The following is an 18649-nucleotide window of genomic DNA, read 5'->3' as shown; positions in this document are numbered from 1 at the left end:
GGTAATCCACAGCTGGGAAAAACAGAACTGTTTTTAAGTGGTAAGAGATTACAAAGTTTTGTAGTCAGTGTGATCTGGGTATCCTTGTAAACAAATGACAGCTAGAGTAAGCAATTAGGGAAGTAAATGGTATGTCGGTCTTCATTGCAAAAAGGCTTCAAGTACAAGAACTGATTAGGGAGGGTGAGCACAGCTTTGTATGTGTGAGATTGTATCTCATGCTTTGATTGAATTGTTTGATGAGGTCATCAGGAGGATCGGTGAGAGTAGGGTGGTAGACGTTGTTTGCACGGACTTTAGCAAAGCTTTGATAAGATCCCTCAAGAAAGGCTGGTGTGGAAAATCAGATCACACAGAATCCAGGATGACCAAGCAAATGGGATACAAAATTGGCTTGGTGGAGGAGTGAGTGGGTGATAGTGGAGGGTAAGGTTTCAAATTGAAGGCCTAGGACCAGCGATGTACCATAAGGATCAGTGTTGGGTTCTTTGTTAGTCATATATATTAATGGTTTGGATAACAATGTAGGTGGAGTGATATAGTACGTTTATGGACGACACCAAAGTTGGAGGTGTAGTGGACAGTGAAGACTGTTGGCTAAGATTAGATCAACTGGGAAAGTGGGCAAAGGAACTGAACTCAGAGGAGCAAAGTGGTGCACTTTGGGGAGTTAAACCTGACAGTGAATGACCAGGCACTGGAGAATGTTCCAGAACAGAGCAGAGCGACCTCGGGAGTGCAAGTATATAATTCCCTGCAAGTGGCGGCACAGCTAGACAAGGAGGTGAAGGTGGTTTACAGCATGCTTGCCTTTATCTGGTGGGGCACTGAGAAAAAGAGTTGGGATATCAAATTACAGCTCTGCAAGATAATGGTGAGATTTCACTTGGAGCACTATGTCTTCTGGTCATCATGCCTTAGGAAGGATGTGAGTAAGTTAGAGAGGGTGCAGAAAAGATTCAAGAAGATGTTGCTGAGATTGGAGAACTTGAGTTGTAAGGTGAGACTGGATAGGCCAGGTCTTTTTCCCCGAGTATGAAGGAGGTTGAGGGGTGACTGTATAGCAATTCATAAAACCATGAGGCCCATAGATAAGGCAGATTGTTACAATCTTTTTTTTGAGGGGTAGGGGTGTCTGAAACTAGGGGCATTAGGTTTCAGGTCGGAGGTTAAAAATTTAAAGGGATGCTGAGGGTCAAGGTTTTTACACAGATGGTGCTGGGTGCTTGGAACAAGCTGCCAAAGGCAGGTACAATTACAATATTTAAAAGTCCTTTGAAGAACTGCATTGATATAGATAGTTTAGAGGAATATTGGCCAAACTCAAACAAATGCATCCTGGCATCTTGGTTGGCATGGCTGTAATGAGATGAAGGGCCTTTTTCTTTGCTGTATGACTCTATGACAAGAGTAATGATATGGATCCCTGGTGAAAATGCATATTGAACAGGTCTGGTCTCTCTACTTAAGGAAGGATATATTCTGATAGAAGTCAAGGAACACTAGAGTGATTTCTGAGATAGTGGTTTCATCTGGTGAAGTGAGAGCAAGTAAAATGAGCTGATAATCTATTAATATAATTGCAATCAACCTTTACAAAATAAGGGGCCAGCCTTTCAAGAGTGAGGTGAAGAGAAACCTCTTCATTCTGAATGTTGTGCATCTTCGGAATTCTCTACCCAGGAAGGCTGTAAACTCAAGTGACTCAGGGTGGAGCTGAATAAAATTGTGGATATTACTGGAATCAAGGAATATAGGATTAGTAAAGGGCCATTGAGGTACAAGATCAGTTCTGATTTAATTGAATGGCAGACAAACACGAGGGCTCGTGCTTTTACTTTTAAGGTTCTTATTAAGTGTACTGTTGAAATTTATAAAATTGTACAGGTATTTTTAAGATTTTCAAAACAAAACTGTAAAGGAATTTCAGTACGACTGGAGGGGTGCAGTGGGGAAATGGATTAAAAAGTAGCACTTAAAGTAAAATGAGTGAGATGTTAAACCTTCAGCAATCATATTCTGCCAGAAATTAAGTTCACTTTTGTGAAGAGAGGGATTTCTGGATATAGATTCACAAGAAATTAAAAACTGTAATTCAAAGTATCAACATCTTTATATTAATGATGATATTATGTAAATCCATAAGACTTGGTACAGAATTCTGGTGAGTCTACTGAGGCTTCAGAGAGGCAATAGATTTGATGCATGTGGAAGCCTGATATACAGAAATGCAGATATGAAAAAAAGACCAGAAACCTGTGTTCTCATTGCAATACACTGTTCTAGAATACAAGAGATAATTAACATTTTGAAAAGATGGGACAAGGCAGATGTTAGCTTCCTGTTGTTGGACAATCCAATAATGTTAGGGCACAGGTAAGATTAAGTGTAATAAGAGTAAAATAATGTTCATTATTATGAGGCTGACACGTCAGTGGAGCCTGAGGAATTGATCTCCACAACGTTAGCCATCTTTGCTGATATGGGAAGCAACATGGTCATATCTGGCCTTGAATTTACATCTTACTTTTCCCAATGTTATAAAAGGAACTCTAACTTATTTATGTTCTCTGCCCTGAGCTTTGGAAAGCTAGATTGCCTGTCTCGATATTTCCCTGGCTTAAGTCTGTTATCTGACGGGATCAAATCTAGGGGTTCAAAACACTTTGCAGGTTTCTTGAATGAAACCGTTGAAAAAAAAATACCACCTCTGGAAATTTTTAGGCGCACTGAATGTGTGATGTGGTCTGCAATCAGGACGTTTATTGTTTAATTACAACAACAAATAAATCACAGCAGTTTTCTGACAAATTGTTGCATCTGCAGTAGTGTATTTGGAAATACTTCAAGAAAGATATTGTATTACAATAAAATACAAAATGCAGTATAATAATATTGTTTCAATAGAACTTTTACAAAATCTATGATACAAAAGTACCATTTTTCATGGTATGCATATCTAAAGGAATTGGTTCTGTCGTTATCATTGATTGTTTCAGTTTGCAAGTCAACTTTGTGGCATGAAGTGAATTTTCAACATCATTATACACTCAGCTGAAAATGAAGAAAGTCTTACTAACTGCCAGGGTTTAATGTTAACATTAAAACTTAAAACCAGAACCTGTATCTGATTGACACAGATGCAAATTGGCCCAGTAATGCTGAATGGTTAGACAATCCTATTTATCTTCAGACTGCTCCAAAAGTGAAGTGCTCACAATCAACTCATTCAGCTTGAAATGTATGGTTTTTATTTATGCTATTCACTCCAGATTTTGATACCAAGAAATGCAGAATGAAAATAACAATTCTTTGCTTCTGACCCAGTTGTTATGTATAATGCAATCAAAAATATTAAACATACATTGGTTACATAAGCAATTTCTTAATTACAATTACAATCCTGAAATTTCCAACCTTCGCCATTGGACTCTGACAGAAAATGGCGCAGGCTTCCATCATGTACCTAGTCAATATCAGATATATCTTGTGAGGTCTAATATTATGGCCTAGATTGCAAAAAAGTTTGATTTCTTCATGATTCTGAATCCTTAGGGCATAAAAATGTGACCGATGCTTTAAGTTAATGTTACCAACCTATTTTAATTTTTGATTGAACTTCTGCAATAAGTAGTCATGCTACTGGACTTACTAATATGAGGGATGTCTCAATCTGTTGTGTAGCCCTGCTTTTCCTTGCACGCTGATTATTTCTGATGGCTAAGTTATCTATTGTAAACGGAAGGTTCATTAACAAGTAATTATAACGTCCCTGAAAATACACAAGTTGAATTGAAACTTGTTTTTAAAGGATGAATTTGCATTAGTACCATTCCTAATATTTTATCAGGAATTAACCTAAGGTAGAAAGATGAGTCATAGATCCGCAAAACAATTTGAGCAACTCATAACCATTTTCCAATAGCGGCCTTCCAATGCATCTTCCATCCACGATGAGTGTTCAACCTGAGAAGCAGTCTAAGAATAAATAATAGCATTTGCTTCTTTGGAGGTGCACTGCTGAAATGAAAATCTTAAGGAGCGTGCATTTCCCAAAGGGGCTGCTTCACCACAAAACCACACAAAAAGGCAAAGAAGTTCAAACAACGTGGAACAGGCAGACTGGAATTCTCTCCAGAATTATACATGGAAGTTATTGTGATGTTGGTAAATGCTGCACTCTGAGCTTATGAACATAGTTCTGCCTGAAAAATATTCAGAGTTGACAAACACATTTTTCTTCACGATAAGGTGGAAACATACAGCGACAAAGAAATCATATGTTTACTTACTAGGAAGCTGGAGTAGCTGAATGATAATGCTGTTTATCAATAAAACTAATAGTTTCAGGAGGTTTGCCACAGAAGTTCACAATGGATAAATGTACTGTAAGTGAAGATAAAGTACTCTGTTGGGACTGTAACAAAATCAATGAAAGTAGAACAGGTCATTTATAAAACAATAACTATACTGTAAAACACTTTAAAAGCAAACTACTGTATGCATTTGAAACTGGTAATAAGTAGACTGCTGATCTAACATGTAAGTTAATTTAAAACTATGACAGAATACAAACATGTACAATTTAATTTCAGTAAGTAAAAATGTTGCACTACAATGATTCACAGAACTTTTCTCAGAAAAAAGTATAAATATAATCTTCTTACAGAGAATATGATTTTCAGTAAAAAAAACATATCTTACAAAACCTTTCTTTAAGCACATAAAATCTATGCATTTTGAGCCCAGTAATGTACATGTGGTAGGGAGGATATAATGGTTATGTTTTTAACTAGTTATCCATTGGGCAACCAATATCTAATCGGGCACAATTGTGCACTCCTGCGATTTACTGTGAGGCTCCTTGTCAGTTGGCTATAGGCACGGATAAATTTTGTCCATCAGTGCCTCTCCAACCGATGGATAACATTTAAAATCCTCTGGCTTCTTCATGAATGCTGCCCCAAGATCTCATCCAGATTTAAGTCCTTCATCCAGTCATCGTTGCTACTTTTTATCAATGAGTCAAGGAAATCCGAGTCACTGCTGAGCCCTGACAGTGCACTGTCACCTTGTTGGTTGAGGAAGTCAAACGGCAAGTCACTGTTATGATTTGTTCCCTGGTAACTTCGAGTGGGCTGGTTGGTGGGTGAAAAATTGGTTGTAGGCAACGTTTGCACTGAAGGTGCCTGGCTTATCACAGCCATGCTTGCTGCTGATTGGCTTATCACAGCCATGCTTGCTGCTGATTGGCTCATTACAGCCATAGCTTGCGGTTGAGGTCTAGGCTGATTAGCCCTTGGAGTTGGCCCACCCAGTGAAACTACTGTCTGTCCACTCATGCCTTGGTTCATTTGTGCCAAAGGTCGTATCTGAACTCCGGGAGTTATCTGGTTTGGTGGCGCCATACCTCGCTGAGAAAAGTGTTGATTGGACATATTAGGCTGTACAGACTGGTTGGGAAAAGGAGGGTTATTAGGGAATTTTACACTGGGTCCCATTTGTGCCTGTTTTGGAGTCACCTGTGCCCCCGGGGGTGTCCAGTTCTGCGGTGCCAGACTGGAATTGGTCATCATGTTTGTTAGTCTTTGCGTCTGTGCTGACATACTACTGCTAATATGGTTCAAAACGGGTCTCATCTGCTGCTGAGAAATGGCAGAACTCCCAACAGATGCAGTGCCAAACCCTGATACTGTGGTCCCTTGACCTAACGCTGGCTGCCTTGGTATCATTACATTGTTCTGGGTCATTCCCATTGGACTTTGGCTTGTGTGATGTTGCAGCTGATTAACGCTTGATGAAACTGTGTACACTGCCTGCTGGGAAGCCGACACACTTCCATACATTCCTATAGTTCTGTCGCTTTGAGTTCCAGAAATAGGAGGCATCCTAGGTCCCTGGTTGCCCGGCGAATTCACTTGCAAAAGGTTTGAGTTTGGAGGGATCACACGGTGATTTGGAGCAGAATTTGGTAAGGCCTGAGACACCGCCAATCCCATTGCTGGAGCAGCACCTGAAAGATTAATTTTCATAAGACATGTTCAGATATAAATAGATTTCAAATAGTGGAAAAAAGCACAGAAATTTGTTTAAACACTGCAAGGAAGAAGTCATTAGTGGGGCCATGCATGGTTGAAATTTTACTAATGGTAAAGGGTAAAGAAATCTGTCAGCAAGTTTATCCATGATTTGAAGGCTTGCTAGTCTGGGTGATTTAGTGGAATGGAATAATCATTGCAAAGCACATAATAATTGTTTTAATTATGTGTAGCTGACTAAAATATTTCAGTTGAGGGAAGAAATGCGATGCTCTCTCACATTGCAGCTACACATTGTACATTTTTTAAAATAGCACTGGATTGTTCAACCATGTACGACTTACACTGACTAAACTACACAGATCAAGTAAAAACAAAATCAGTTTCATTCTGAGCTTGTCAGTCTTGGATCCGGAGCTGTAAGGTAATATTGTTGCCTTAGTGGGGGGAAAAATCACTTGGAAATTAGGAAAAGGCTGTTTTTTTGGAGTGGCAAGCCCATCTATATGCTTGCTCACCAAACTCTTTACAACATCAGTGAGATGAACTGAGAATAAACACAAACACTGGCATGAATGTATAACAGGTGGTGGCACATCAGCTGCTTCTATCGTGTAAAGGAAAACTGGGCACATCTAGTGCATTGGCAACCACCTAAAACTTGAGAACTAAAACCAGAAACACTGATCTCTGGAAACAGGTAGCTGGTTAGACATCATCTGTTGTAAAAGAAATACAGTTTATATTTCAGGTCAAAAACTCTTTGGGAGAAGATAAGAGCATTCAAGTGGGAGAAGCTACATCATTGTACAAGCCGGCTTCATCACCAATAGTTCTGGCCTCAGTTCCTCCTTCCTGCCTTTTCCTACATTTCCAAAGTACGCATTTCTAAAGATTCATGAGCTTCTGGGAGAAGAAATTCACCCTTCCTTCCACATTAAATGAGCAACCTCCTGGCGGTTTTAAAAAATGTTGCTTCAGGTTCAGCATCTACAGCCTATTGTGTCTCTGGGATTACAGTGGATGGCTAATGTGGGCAGGTTCTCATGCTTTATCTCTCAATGATTCTATCCTCCCTATATAGCCTCACCTTTCCTGACGCAAGATTGCCAAGAACACTACTAGAATCTAATTTTTCTGTAAGCATTCTCCATGTCAGCCAATTGTATCACATATCATTCTGATGCTGTCAAGAATGGGCTGGGTGGTGGTTTGGACAGTTGTAATAGACCACAGTTTCAGACTCTGAAGTACTGTGCACAACCTGCGTCAGCAGCAGAACACAAGCTGAATTCCATTTCCAGTAACGTGCGGAGAAGGACATCTCCAACTTTCTCCTTCCCACGTTTTCCCCCGAAAACAGGGAAATACTCAGCTGGTCGGGCACTGTCTGTAGAAAGAGGAACATCTAACATTTCAAGTCTGAGACCCTCTGTCAGAACTGTGGAAGAAAGAACATAAACTAATTTTCAGGAGCAGAGAAGGTGGGGGACAAAGGCAATTAGTTAATGTAGCAGTTGGAGAAACAGTAAAATCAGATTATTCTTCTAGGTACTGCAGGAGTTCTCAACCTTTTTTATGCCATGAACCAAAACCATTAAGCAAAGGGTCCATGGACCCCAGGCTGGAAACCCCTGATGTAATGTGTTGCTAATAGCAAGGTTGTGGGACATGCTCAGCAGGCCCAGTTCCTCACAGCAAAAAGAAAGAAGAACTGAACCAAAATAATGGCAGATAGAAGTGACCTGTTCTGATATGGTCAGAAGAAAGTGTTCCTAAAGTGGTTGAATTTGATATTGAGTCCAGAAGGCTGCAACATGCTCAGATAGAAGATGAGATGTTGTTCCTCAAGCTTGTATTGGGCCTCAAAGCATCAGTGGAGAACGCCAGAGGCAGGAAGGTCTGACTGAAGAGTCGGCTGGTGAATGAAAGTGGTAGGTAACCAAAAGCTCAGGGTGATCCCTGCAGAGCAAATGCAGAGGCTCCGCACAGCGATCATGCAGTCCTTGAATACTAAATTGAAAGAAGAGCTGGTTGCTTCTCCTGGAAAGACTCTTTTGTTGGGAAAGTAAGAGGTTTGAAAGGACAGGTGTTGCATGTCCTGCCTTTTAAGGAATCCTATATATTCACCTCTGAGGAAGGACAGGCTTTGGTTTAATTTCTCTACCACCTTTGACAATGGAACACACCTTCAACATAACACTCCAAATGTCAATCGAGAATTTTGTGGTTGAGTCTTTAGAGTGGGACTTATACCAATAACTTGATGATTTAGAGACAAGAGTGCTACCAGCTGAGTTGAGGCTGACAGTGACCCAGAAGCAAACAATAATTCACAGGTAATAATTTTACATTATGCCTTTATTTCAAAGTACCAAAAGAAAAATTGCAAGTCGTAATGCTATTTTTGCTGTTACCTGGATATTGACTTGGCTGTGGGATTCCAACTATATTTCGCCTTTGCTCTTTATAATCTGGAGGCGGCCTCGTCAAGTGCCTGTTAAGCTGTTCCTGCGTGTTCATTTTCTCCTAACCAGAAAAAAAGGCCATCATTAAGGTTTCCAAAAAAGCATTGATCAGTTCCTTGCCCTTTTCTCCTCATTACAGATTCTTTGTAGCAAACAACTTCACAGGTGAGTCGTGGTGGCTGACATGCACTTTCTTAAACAGTCAATGCTGTCCATCAACCTTTTGTTAAGAAGTAGATGACAATAATCTGACGGACCCATTGCTTAAATTGTGTCATCATCATATGGACAATCAGTGTTCTTGCGGAGTAAACAGAAAATATGTGTAACATCAGAAAGTTTGCATTTTGAGAGAAGTGTGTTATCTGGAGAGATTACCCTCTTCCACAGATTCTGCTGTTCAACGTCAGCTCTACTTAAACCTAAAAGATATTACAGGAACTTCTTCGCATTAGTTCTGGACTATGTTCATGTTTGGGTAAAGCACATGTTTGATTCACTAATGAATCAAAGAGTATGTTAGGAGAAGGGGAGTGAGACTTTATATAGGGTCATAAAGATGGGGAGAAAGATGCCAAGGGAGAGAATTCCAGAGTTAAGGCTTTACATGATCGAAAGTAGATTGACATTAATACAGTACTTTTCAAGTCTATTTCTGGAATTTCTAAAGAATTTTGCAGCCTTTTGAATTATTGTTGTGAATGTGTTCACAGATTTGTGACAAATACAGATGAGATAATGACAGGAATGTTGTTGCAGGGACCAATACTAGTAGTGTTGAATGAAAGATAAGAATAGACCCGATCGAGAAGGTCAATCTATTACTTAATATCCCCTATTTTCATTCTAAAGTTGTGGATTCTTTTACATGCATCTCAGGGAGCAGGTGGGGATTGGTTTGAAACCAGTTCTAAATGTCAGCAATCACTCAGAACTGAGCTAGGATGTCAACTGAGGTTTTTGTACCCTTCGTTCAGGTGTGGGACTTCAAATCATAACCTTTTGAGTCATAGATGCGCCCAACCAAGCCATTCCCGAACACAAGATTGTCAAAGGCTGACTTAAAGAAAAGGGAAGCTCAAGGGGCTGAGCTTAAGGAAGACACGGGTCTTAGAATCTTGTGTTTCTTTGGGAGATTACGCTGTGGGCAAAAACAAGGGAAGAAAATTTTTAAATTGATCCATGGATTGACTGAGTCACATTGAGGACAGGATGACATGGAGTTATGGAAACAGGCTCTTCAGCCTGATTTGTCCATGTTGACCAAAGATGGCCGTCTACACTAATCTCATTTTCCTGCATTTGGCCCACAGTCCTTTCCTATCTATGTGTCTGTCCAGATGCTTTCTAACCTCTGTTATTGTACCTCTCTCTAGCACCTCCTCTATTCTTCTTACGAAAACTTGCATCACAGATATTTTTAACTATTTATGTCTCCTTTATATTTATATCTCTTATAAATGTTTCCCTTCTCACCTTAAACCTATGTCCTATAACTTTAGACTCCTCTACCCTTGGAAAGATTTCTCCAAATTTCCATAATGTCACCCCTCAGTCTTCCACGTTCCAGTGTGGACAGCGGCATGGGTGCTGGGTGGCTTCTGCTGCAGTGAGGACCCCACCTCAAGCTGGGGTGTCTCTTGTTTTCAGCCACCCAGGGGAGGTGTGGGAATCAGGCACTCCACCGGATTACCGGAGGCGGTGTGGCACGGAGTCTTTGCTGGAGTCAGTGCTGCCCCTCAGAGTTTGCTTGACAGAAGACAAGCTGTATTGTGTTCGACTGCAGACTACTGCAACATTCATGGACTCAGGGACTTGGACCATATATTTTTTTGCGTGACTATAACTTACTCCTATCCCATACGTGCTACATGTGCCTTGTGCTGTGTGTGACTGTTGGTACTGTGTTCTGCACCTTGGCCCCAAAGTAACACTGTTTTATTTGGCTGTATTCATGGGTGTTCGTGTATGGTGAAATGGCAATTAAACTTGAACATGGAAACAATCCCAGCCTATCAGAAGTCAACAATATAATTTGCTTTAAATTGTGAGAGAGAGATTTTGATGCTCATGAGTTCAAAACAAGACAAAATAGTTCATGCTGACAGACTATTCCACACAAAAAAATTAAAACATTACATTTAAATAACTTAAATTTAAAACTTAAAATCACAACTTGAAGATTTTCGAACATAAAAGACAATCACCAGTAAAATGCATCTCAAAAGTCTTGAGAGTGGTATTGTACCAATAACTAAACTATGAAACTTCTTTGATTACCACACTCCTAACTCGAGGTTCTAGCTGCTGTTCCCTTACATCCAAATCAAGACCCTTAGGCATCAGTGGGCCAGGTGCAGACTTCCACAGCAAATGAAAAACAGCATTGCCAACCCCAGCAGGGCTTTTACATCATACACAAGTCTTTATAGGAATGGTAGATTTTGACTGGCAATTTTGCTTGTTTTATCCCACAGAATCCAAGCAGGTGGCTTTCTTGCCGGTTGCAGCAAATCCCTTCAGGAGATTGAGGGCTTTCTGGACACTTAGAGGCACCAGATTTATATATATCTCTGCCCTTGATCTACAAGCACCATTAATGGGGAAGTTCTACTTGCCAGCCAAGTGTTTACTCTCACTTGTATGTAATTTTAAATGAAACCCACTCATGCATTGACAAACACAGAGGGAGTTCAGCAGCTGCACAGTTTAGGTACAGAGCCAAGGTTTGAACAACATCCTTGGATTGAGATATTATTTTGAGATTGTTGAGAACAGAGGAGTGGAAAATCTACCTTAACTTTTATGTGATGTTATAAAATTCAAGCCAGGCTGACATTGCAGACCAGAATTGAGAGAACGCTGCCCTTGATAAAGGATGATATACTAAGGCTCCTTTGGCAAGCATATAAGAAGCAATAATTTTATTTTGAGAAATAGCAAGGGAGTTCTTCTCAAAATCATGGGCAATATTGATCCCACAACCAAGAGCACCAAAATCAATCAGATTTTCTGGTGAGATTATTAACTCATTACCAATTGGTTTTGATATCGGCCAGTCGATTGCTCTGTGCTGCCAGAACCTCAAAACAACTTGCTTATAGTTGGGACTAGGGGCCATAAATAGCAACGTGTGATCAAAAGTCTTCTTCTGGCCTCAATTTTGCAAAGTTTGGAGCTGACCAAGGGTGGGTGGGGGGGGGAAGCAAGGCAGTTCACGACTCATTCCTTTGAGATGGAACATTTTATGTGATTGAGCCAAAAGGGCAGAATGCTGGGTCTGGGACTTAACACTGAATTATTCAGTTGAAATGTTTAAAACTGATGAAAAAGTCCATGGGTTGTTGATGAACCTCATCATCTAGTGATAAGACTAAAGAGGTATACAGATAAAGTACAAATATGGCTACATCAATGAGTAACCGCCCTTTCATACTTGGCTCAGTGGCAGGGCCTGGTGTGTTTTTTCACAGTGACTGTTTAGTTGTCACTGTTTCTAATTGATGCTGAAGATCCATATATTCCACACGACATGGAAGGCTTCCACTCTTGCAACTTAACAGAGTAAGCCACCTACTTGGTGCCTGTGAGCAACCTCAGCTGGTTCCCACCTGATGCAGAGTGGGAAGAGGAGCCATACAACTCAGCAGGTCAGATTCAAAAAGAGGTTATGACAGCCTGAACCTCATTAGCAGAGCAGCAGGTAAATTCTTAGCTCAATGCACAAGTAATGGCCAAAACCCAGATGGTTTTAAAATGAAGGCTCGAAATTCTCCTGTGAACGACAGTCTCTAATGGTGAAACAACAATGAGAGAAGCACCAGCTAGAGAAAATGACTGTTGCTTGTTTATTCTGCTATAGACTAGAAATGATAGGATACAGCTTAAAAATTAATGGGAGCTCAGGCTTTAAACTATACAGATTGGCCACTCCATGGTTTAACATAAGGAGAAATAAAATCCAGGCATATTAGTAGAGACTGGAAAATACTGTACCGTGTCTGCCAAGATTTGTTGCCGAAAGAGCAGTTTCTGATGTTCTATCATCTGCCTCTGTATGGCCTGTTTCTTCTCCATCAGCTGTTGTTTTAACACAGCCTGGTGAGTGTTGTTAATGTAGCTGTTGCCAGGATTCGGGTTTGGACAGGTATTAGGATTTTGACTCGGGCCTGGGCCTGGGCTTGGGCCCACCACAGAATTCTGATCCTGAGAAAGGAAAGAAGAGTCATTTCTTGTGCAGAAACTTGATAAATTTCAGCATTATTTAGGGAAAAATGTATCATAAGGAATATGGCACGTGATCAGGAAAAAAATCATTCTCTAGTTAATTCAAAAGTGTAATACATGATTTCATTTATTCCTCATACATCTCTGTAACCATTTTAAAGCTTAATCACAGGGTTTTCCATGCACTTGTAATTCACAGGGAGGCCAAATTACTTTCTTTTTTTTAAAAGAAGTCCATCATCAATCTGTAACTATTCATGATGACAGCTGAAGCCAGGAATTCTGTGTCAGGAAACAATGCATTTCAACATGGTCTTTTAGAAGTGTCCACAAATGTACAAACCCTGAGTTATCACAAAAAGGAGCAATATTATTTCAGATAAACTCCCTTCTTAACAAAAATCAAAAGAACAGCAAACAATAAAACTGTTCAGTTTTATGAAATAAAGAAGATAAAAGATCATTTTCAAATTATAAATGATAACTGAAAAATGAGTACCACAAGATACTCCAGACCCTGGAATTAGATTCACTTCACTGTTGTGACAAGGACTGGAATTTTGACCAAAAGACCAAAATATTGGCCTGGAGCATTGACTTTTTATTCCAGTCCATAGATGTTGCCTGACCTGCTGAGTTTCTCCAGCATTTTGTGTGTGTTTCCCTTTAATGTCAGACAGCTACTAACTCAACTCATGTCTCACCGCTGCCTGTACATTCTCCTTGTGACCGCGGGCTTTCCTCCAGAAGCTCCGGTTTCCTCCCACAGTCCAAAAATGTATTGGTTGGTAGGTTAATTGGTCATTGTAAATTGTCCCATAAGAGTATAAGATATAGGAGCAGAAGTAGGTCATTCGGCCCATCGAGTCTGCTCCGCTATTCAGTCATGGGCTGATTCAATTCTTCCAGTCATCCCCACTCCCCTGCCTTCTCCCTATACCCTCTGATGCCCTGGCTAATCAAGAACCTATCTATCTCTGCCTTAAATGCACCCAATGACTTGGCCTCCACAGGCGCTTGTGGCAACAAATTCCTCAGATTCACCACTAATCCCATGATTAGGCCAGGATTAAATCGGCTCGAAGGACAGGACAGGCCTATTCCATGCAGTATCTCACTGCTCTGAAGAGCTGATGGAAAAGTACCCAGCATCAGAGATTGGCAGACTCATTTCCCATCATTTTCCACGTTGCAAGGTCCAACATTTTGCAGTAATTAGTGAGGCGCTAAGGCTGATGTTGAGTCAATCCGGATCAGTCTTGTACATCAAGAAAATGCCTCACAGTCAGCTGTGGACAGAAAAACCTCTACAAAACCACAAGGCTGCACAAATTTTAAAGTTTTCCATATTGCTTCGGACATGCATACTGTACTAAAAGGTTACTGGGAAATGAAAATAATTAATATAAATTTGGAGTAAGATGATATCATTGACCACAAGCATGATGATTTAAGTCCCAAAATGGGATAACTGCCCGAAATTGGTATCAGGAATGTATTCTGTAATATTTACATAAACAATACAATCCACCCCTCAGCGCTATTATAGCACTTTTCATTAACCAGCTGAGGGGGCTGGAAGTTCACTGGGGAGGAACTCATTCCTGGCTGGTGGGGCTAACGTGCCACAATGCTGCACTTGGCATTGTACTGCCCTGAAATTCATTTCAATGTAGTGAAAACACAGACCCACAGGGCCGAGTGCAAAATGATAAGGAAAATGGCTGCTCTTCACATCAAGAGACTGTTTGGCAATAAGGATCTTGGTAAAGGTGATGCCAATGGACCAATGGACTCCGTCAGTTGTAGTCATGCCTTGCACACTGTTTGTGATCTTCAGCCATCCCTGCAGAGTTCCCTGCGCCCTTGGCCCAGTCATATTCTGCTGCTGCATCAATGACTTTCTTCCATCATCACCTCATTGGCAGGAATGTTTGCTCCTGTCTGCACAATGTTCAGTTCCTCAGACAGAATCAGCCCATGCGTGCAAAAGGCACGTTCTAGACATTTAAGCAGAAACTGAAAAGAGGTTAACATTTGTGCTGCACGAGAGCCAGAAAGAAAAACTACCCCCAAGATGAGAGAGTCTAATCTCCATCTACTCTTGCATTCAATAATGTCACTGTCATTATCGATATTCTGTAGTTATCTCTGACCAGAAACTGAACTTGAGTAGCCACATTAAATACTGCACCTACAAGGGATTTGGAATATCCCTGTGAGTGTCTCATCTCTTAACCACCCAAAATTTTTGAACACATCCTACAATGGAGAAGTCAAGACTACAATGAAATACTCTCCACGTGCCTACATAATCTAAATACTATCCAGATCAAGTCAAGGCAGCCTGCTTGATTGGCACTCATCCACCACCCTAAACATCTACTGGTGCACCATGGCTGCACTGTGTGCCATTTACAAAATAACCAGGATACTCTCTGACAGCAATTCTCAACGCTGTAAGCCCTACCGCCATGGAAGCGCAAAGCAGCAGGAGGGAGGAAACACCCACATCGGCTCCAAATCATGCATCATCCTGACTGAGAAATAAACTACCATTCTTCCATTGTCACTGGGCCTGCAATCTACAATGCCTTCTCCACAACACTGTGGGACTATTCATACCAGAAGAATTGCACTTGCTTGAAGGAGGTTCACCACCAATGTCTCGAGGGCTGATTTTGCCAGCAATGCCTACATACTCTCTCTGACGGTGGTGTCTGAAAAGAAGATGCTGTCCAAGTTGCATGCCATCTTGGACAATGACTCCCATCCACTCCATAATGTACTGGTTAGGCACAGGAGTACGTTCAGCCAGAGACTCATTCCACCGAGATGCAACACTGAGCGTCATAGGAAGTCATTCCTGCCTGTGGCCATCAAACTTTACAACTCCTCCCTCAGAGTGTCAGACACCCTGAGCCAATAGGCTGGTCCTGGACTTATTTCCACTTGGCATGATTAACTTATTATTATTTAATTATTTATGGTTTTATATTGCTATATTCCTACACTATTCTTGGTTGGCGCGGCTGTAACGAAACCCAATTTCCCTTGGGATCAATAAAGTATGTCTGTCTGTCTGTCTGTATACCCTAAATAAACCTTTACAGTGAGCTATGGAGTCAGGATGAAACCCAATGAAGGAAATTCACCCAGTGTAGACTCTCATCTTATTATTTATTATCAAGCAACAGTTTCTGACAGGAGCCTCTTGCAACCTTAATTTTTAACAAGAAATTAAATTACAACTTGAAACGTCATTGGTATATTCAATTCTGAAAGTCATAGATTGCTTTAAACCCAAAGTGTATTCTTAATTTCTTCAAAGTGATGATTTCTGTGAAGGCTGGCCAACTAAGTGTAGTACTTCACAAAATAAAGAATCTTTATTGACAGCTCTTTTACTTGCAAATTCCCAGAATAGTTCTAACTGATATAGAACATCTATTTATCAATCGGAAATATCTTTGATCATCTGTTGAAGCAAAATAAAAGGGGCACAGTTCTTGGTCAATAATGTGAGTGGATGGAGTAAGTACTCCAGGTGTTGGGAGTGAGAGCAGCTCTTTGAAAAGGCACAGGCAATAACAGGTAAGATTTTATGTTACTGTCCATCCTTAGCTCTCGATTCAGAGTATGGAGGATGGTAGCTCGGGCAGTGGAATGCTCCTCCTGCAAGATGTGAGAATGCAGGAACTTCACAAGTCTCCCTTGTGACTGCATCTGTGGGAAGTGCACCCAGCTGTAGCTCCTGATTGACCAGGTGAAGGAACTGGAGGTGCAGCTTGATGTACCTAGGATCATCTGAGAGGCTAAGGGCTTCATGGATGAAAGTTTTATTGGGATTGTCACAGCCAAGGTACAGGTAAATAAGTGACCCACCAGAAGAAGCAGACAGAGAGTGCAGGGTTCCCTGTGGCCATTCCCCTCACAGACAGGTAGGCCTCTCTGGATACAGTTTATGGGGATGTTCGTTCAATGGCTAGCAGCAGGAGTCAACCCTCTGGCATTGTGACTGGCTCTGAGGGTCAGAGTGAAAGGGTGCAGTCAGACAGGGTGATAGTGATAAGAGATTCAATAGTCAGGGAGAAAAGCAGGAGATTGTCTGACTGCAGAAAAGATGCCAGGTTGACAAGTTGCCTCCTGGTTGCCAGGGTTAAGGACCTCTCTGAGCCGCTGCAGAAAATTCTCAAGGAGGAGAGCAAAGAGCCAGAGATTGTTGTACAAATGACCTGGATATGGCGTGGCAGAATGAGTGTAGGGCGTTAAGTAAGAAATTAGAATGCAGGAGATTGAGGGTAATGATCTCTGAATTACTCCTGGTGCTCTGTGGTAGTAGGTACAGGGATAGAAAGAGAGGCCAGCTGAATGCGTGGCCGAGGAGCTGGTGCAGTGGGCAGTGATTCAGGTTCTTGGATCATTGGGATCTCTTTTGGGTAGAGGCAAGCCAAACAAGAGGGATGACTGCACTTGAACCAGAGGGAAACCAATATCCTAGTGCTAAAACCTAACCTTTGCCATCAGGGAAGATTTAAACCAGTTTGGCAGGGGTTGGGACTTGAGAGAGTGAAGTCAGTGAGAAGACAGAGATACAGTATCTGCGGCAACCAAAGTGGTGTAAGCCTAGCAAACAGTATAGTCATGTACCACTGCTTTAAATTGCACCTATTTCAACTCACATAGATTAAAAGGCAATGCAGTTGAACTGAGCTCATGGATTGCTATGAGGGACTGGAATATTGTGGCCATATCTGAAATGTGTCTAAGAGAAGGGCAGGACTGACAGCTCAGTTCTCCATGATAACAATGCTTTACATGTCATGGAGGTACAGGGAAGACTGGAGCGAGTGTTGCCTTTTTGATCAGGGAGGACATAACAGCTGTGCTTAGAGAAGATAATCTTGAGGACTTGTCTAACAATGCCATTTGGGTAGAACCTAGAAATAAGAGGATGGTCACCTTGGTAGGGCTATACCACAGAACTCCAAATAGTCAGCAGGAACTTGAGGAGCAAGTGTGTTGAGAAACTGCGTGTAGTTGTGAGAAATGCAGGGTCGTGCTGGTGGAGGATTTCAATTTTCCCGGTTATTGTCGGGGCCACCCAGAGTGCATAGGACCTGGATGGGCAAAACTGTGCAGTACATCCAAGAGAGTCCACTTATGCAAAATATAGAGAAGGCCAGGGAAGGAGCAATGCTGGACCTCCCCTAAAGGACTGAGTCAAGCCAAGTAACTGAAGTGGCAGCAGGGGAGCTCTTTGGCTTCTCAGTGGTCTCCCATTTTATATGTGACAAAATAATGTAAAATCAGCCCTATAATGTATTAGAGAAAATTGTAACTGGACTTGTTGCAAACTATTTTATTTCCCCTTCCCATACACGGCTTTCTCCATTGTCAGGGTGAGGCCCAGTGCAAACTGGAGGAAAACCACCTCATTGTTTATTTGGGTGATCTCCAGCCTAACAGCATGAATGTTGAGTTCTCAAATTTCAGGTATCCTCTCTTCTTTACCCTTCCCTTCTAACCCACTTTTCCCCCACCACCCACTCCCTCATCTTCTGATCTTATTCCAGTCCTCCATTTTTGTCCCCTTTTGCAGGGTTTTGACACAAAACAACAATAATTCCTTTCCTCACACAGCTGTTGCTCAAACTGCTGAATTCCTCCAGCAGGATGTTTGCTGAACTGGGCATATTCATGTCTAATGAAGAAAGAAAACATTATAGAATTAAGTTGCCCAGTGGTCCTTTACATGAAATAAATCCCTTTTTTGAGTAAGTTATTTTACACAACCTGGATATTTTTTTCATTCCAGCCTCTAATTGTCAATAGTCAGCACTCCCTCATTTTCTTTCTGATCAGGTGCAAATCAAACATCAGATTTCTTCGCAGAAAAGAGAATTTCTCCATGTT

At 41.2% G+C, this 18649-nt stretch overlaps 1 protein-coding gene across 4 annotated transcripts in view; it reads right to left on the bottom strand.

Annotated features, from left to right (window-relative positions):
• Positions 1-2743: 2743 nt before the first annotated feature.
• The window catches only part of maml2 (mastermind like transcriptional coactivator 2), a 356799-nt gene continuing 340893 nt past the window's right edge, over positions 2744-18649 (bottom strand). For all 4 annotated transcript variants that reach the window (XM_073043295.1, XM_073043296.1, XM_073043298.1 and 1 more), the window contains exons 3-5: positions 12503-12712; positions 8456-8567; positions 2744-6013 (exon numbers count right to left, since the gene is read on the bottom strand). In XM_073043295.1, the coding sequence (XP_072899396.1) occupies positions 4950-6013; positions 8456-8567; positions 12503-12712 (1386 nt within the window). In that variant the 3' untranslated portion in view covers positions 2744-4949. The remainder of the gene's footprint in view (positions 6014-8455; positions 8568-12502; positions 12713-18649) is intronic.

This window comes from Hemitrygon akajei, chromosome 4 (assembly GCF_048418815.1).
Source record: "Hemitrygon akajei chromosome 4, sHemAka1.3, whole genome shotgun sequence".
In the NCBI taxonomy this organism is placed as follows: Eukaryota; Metazoa; Chordata; class Chondrichthyes; order Myliobatiformes; family Dasyatidae; genus Hemitrygon; species Hemitrygon akajei.
This window is presented reverse-complemented; position numbering and strand designations above follow the sequence as displayed.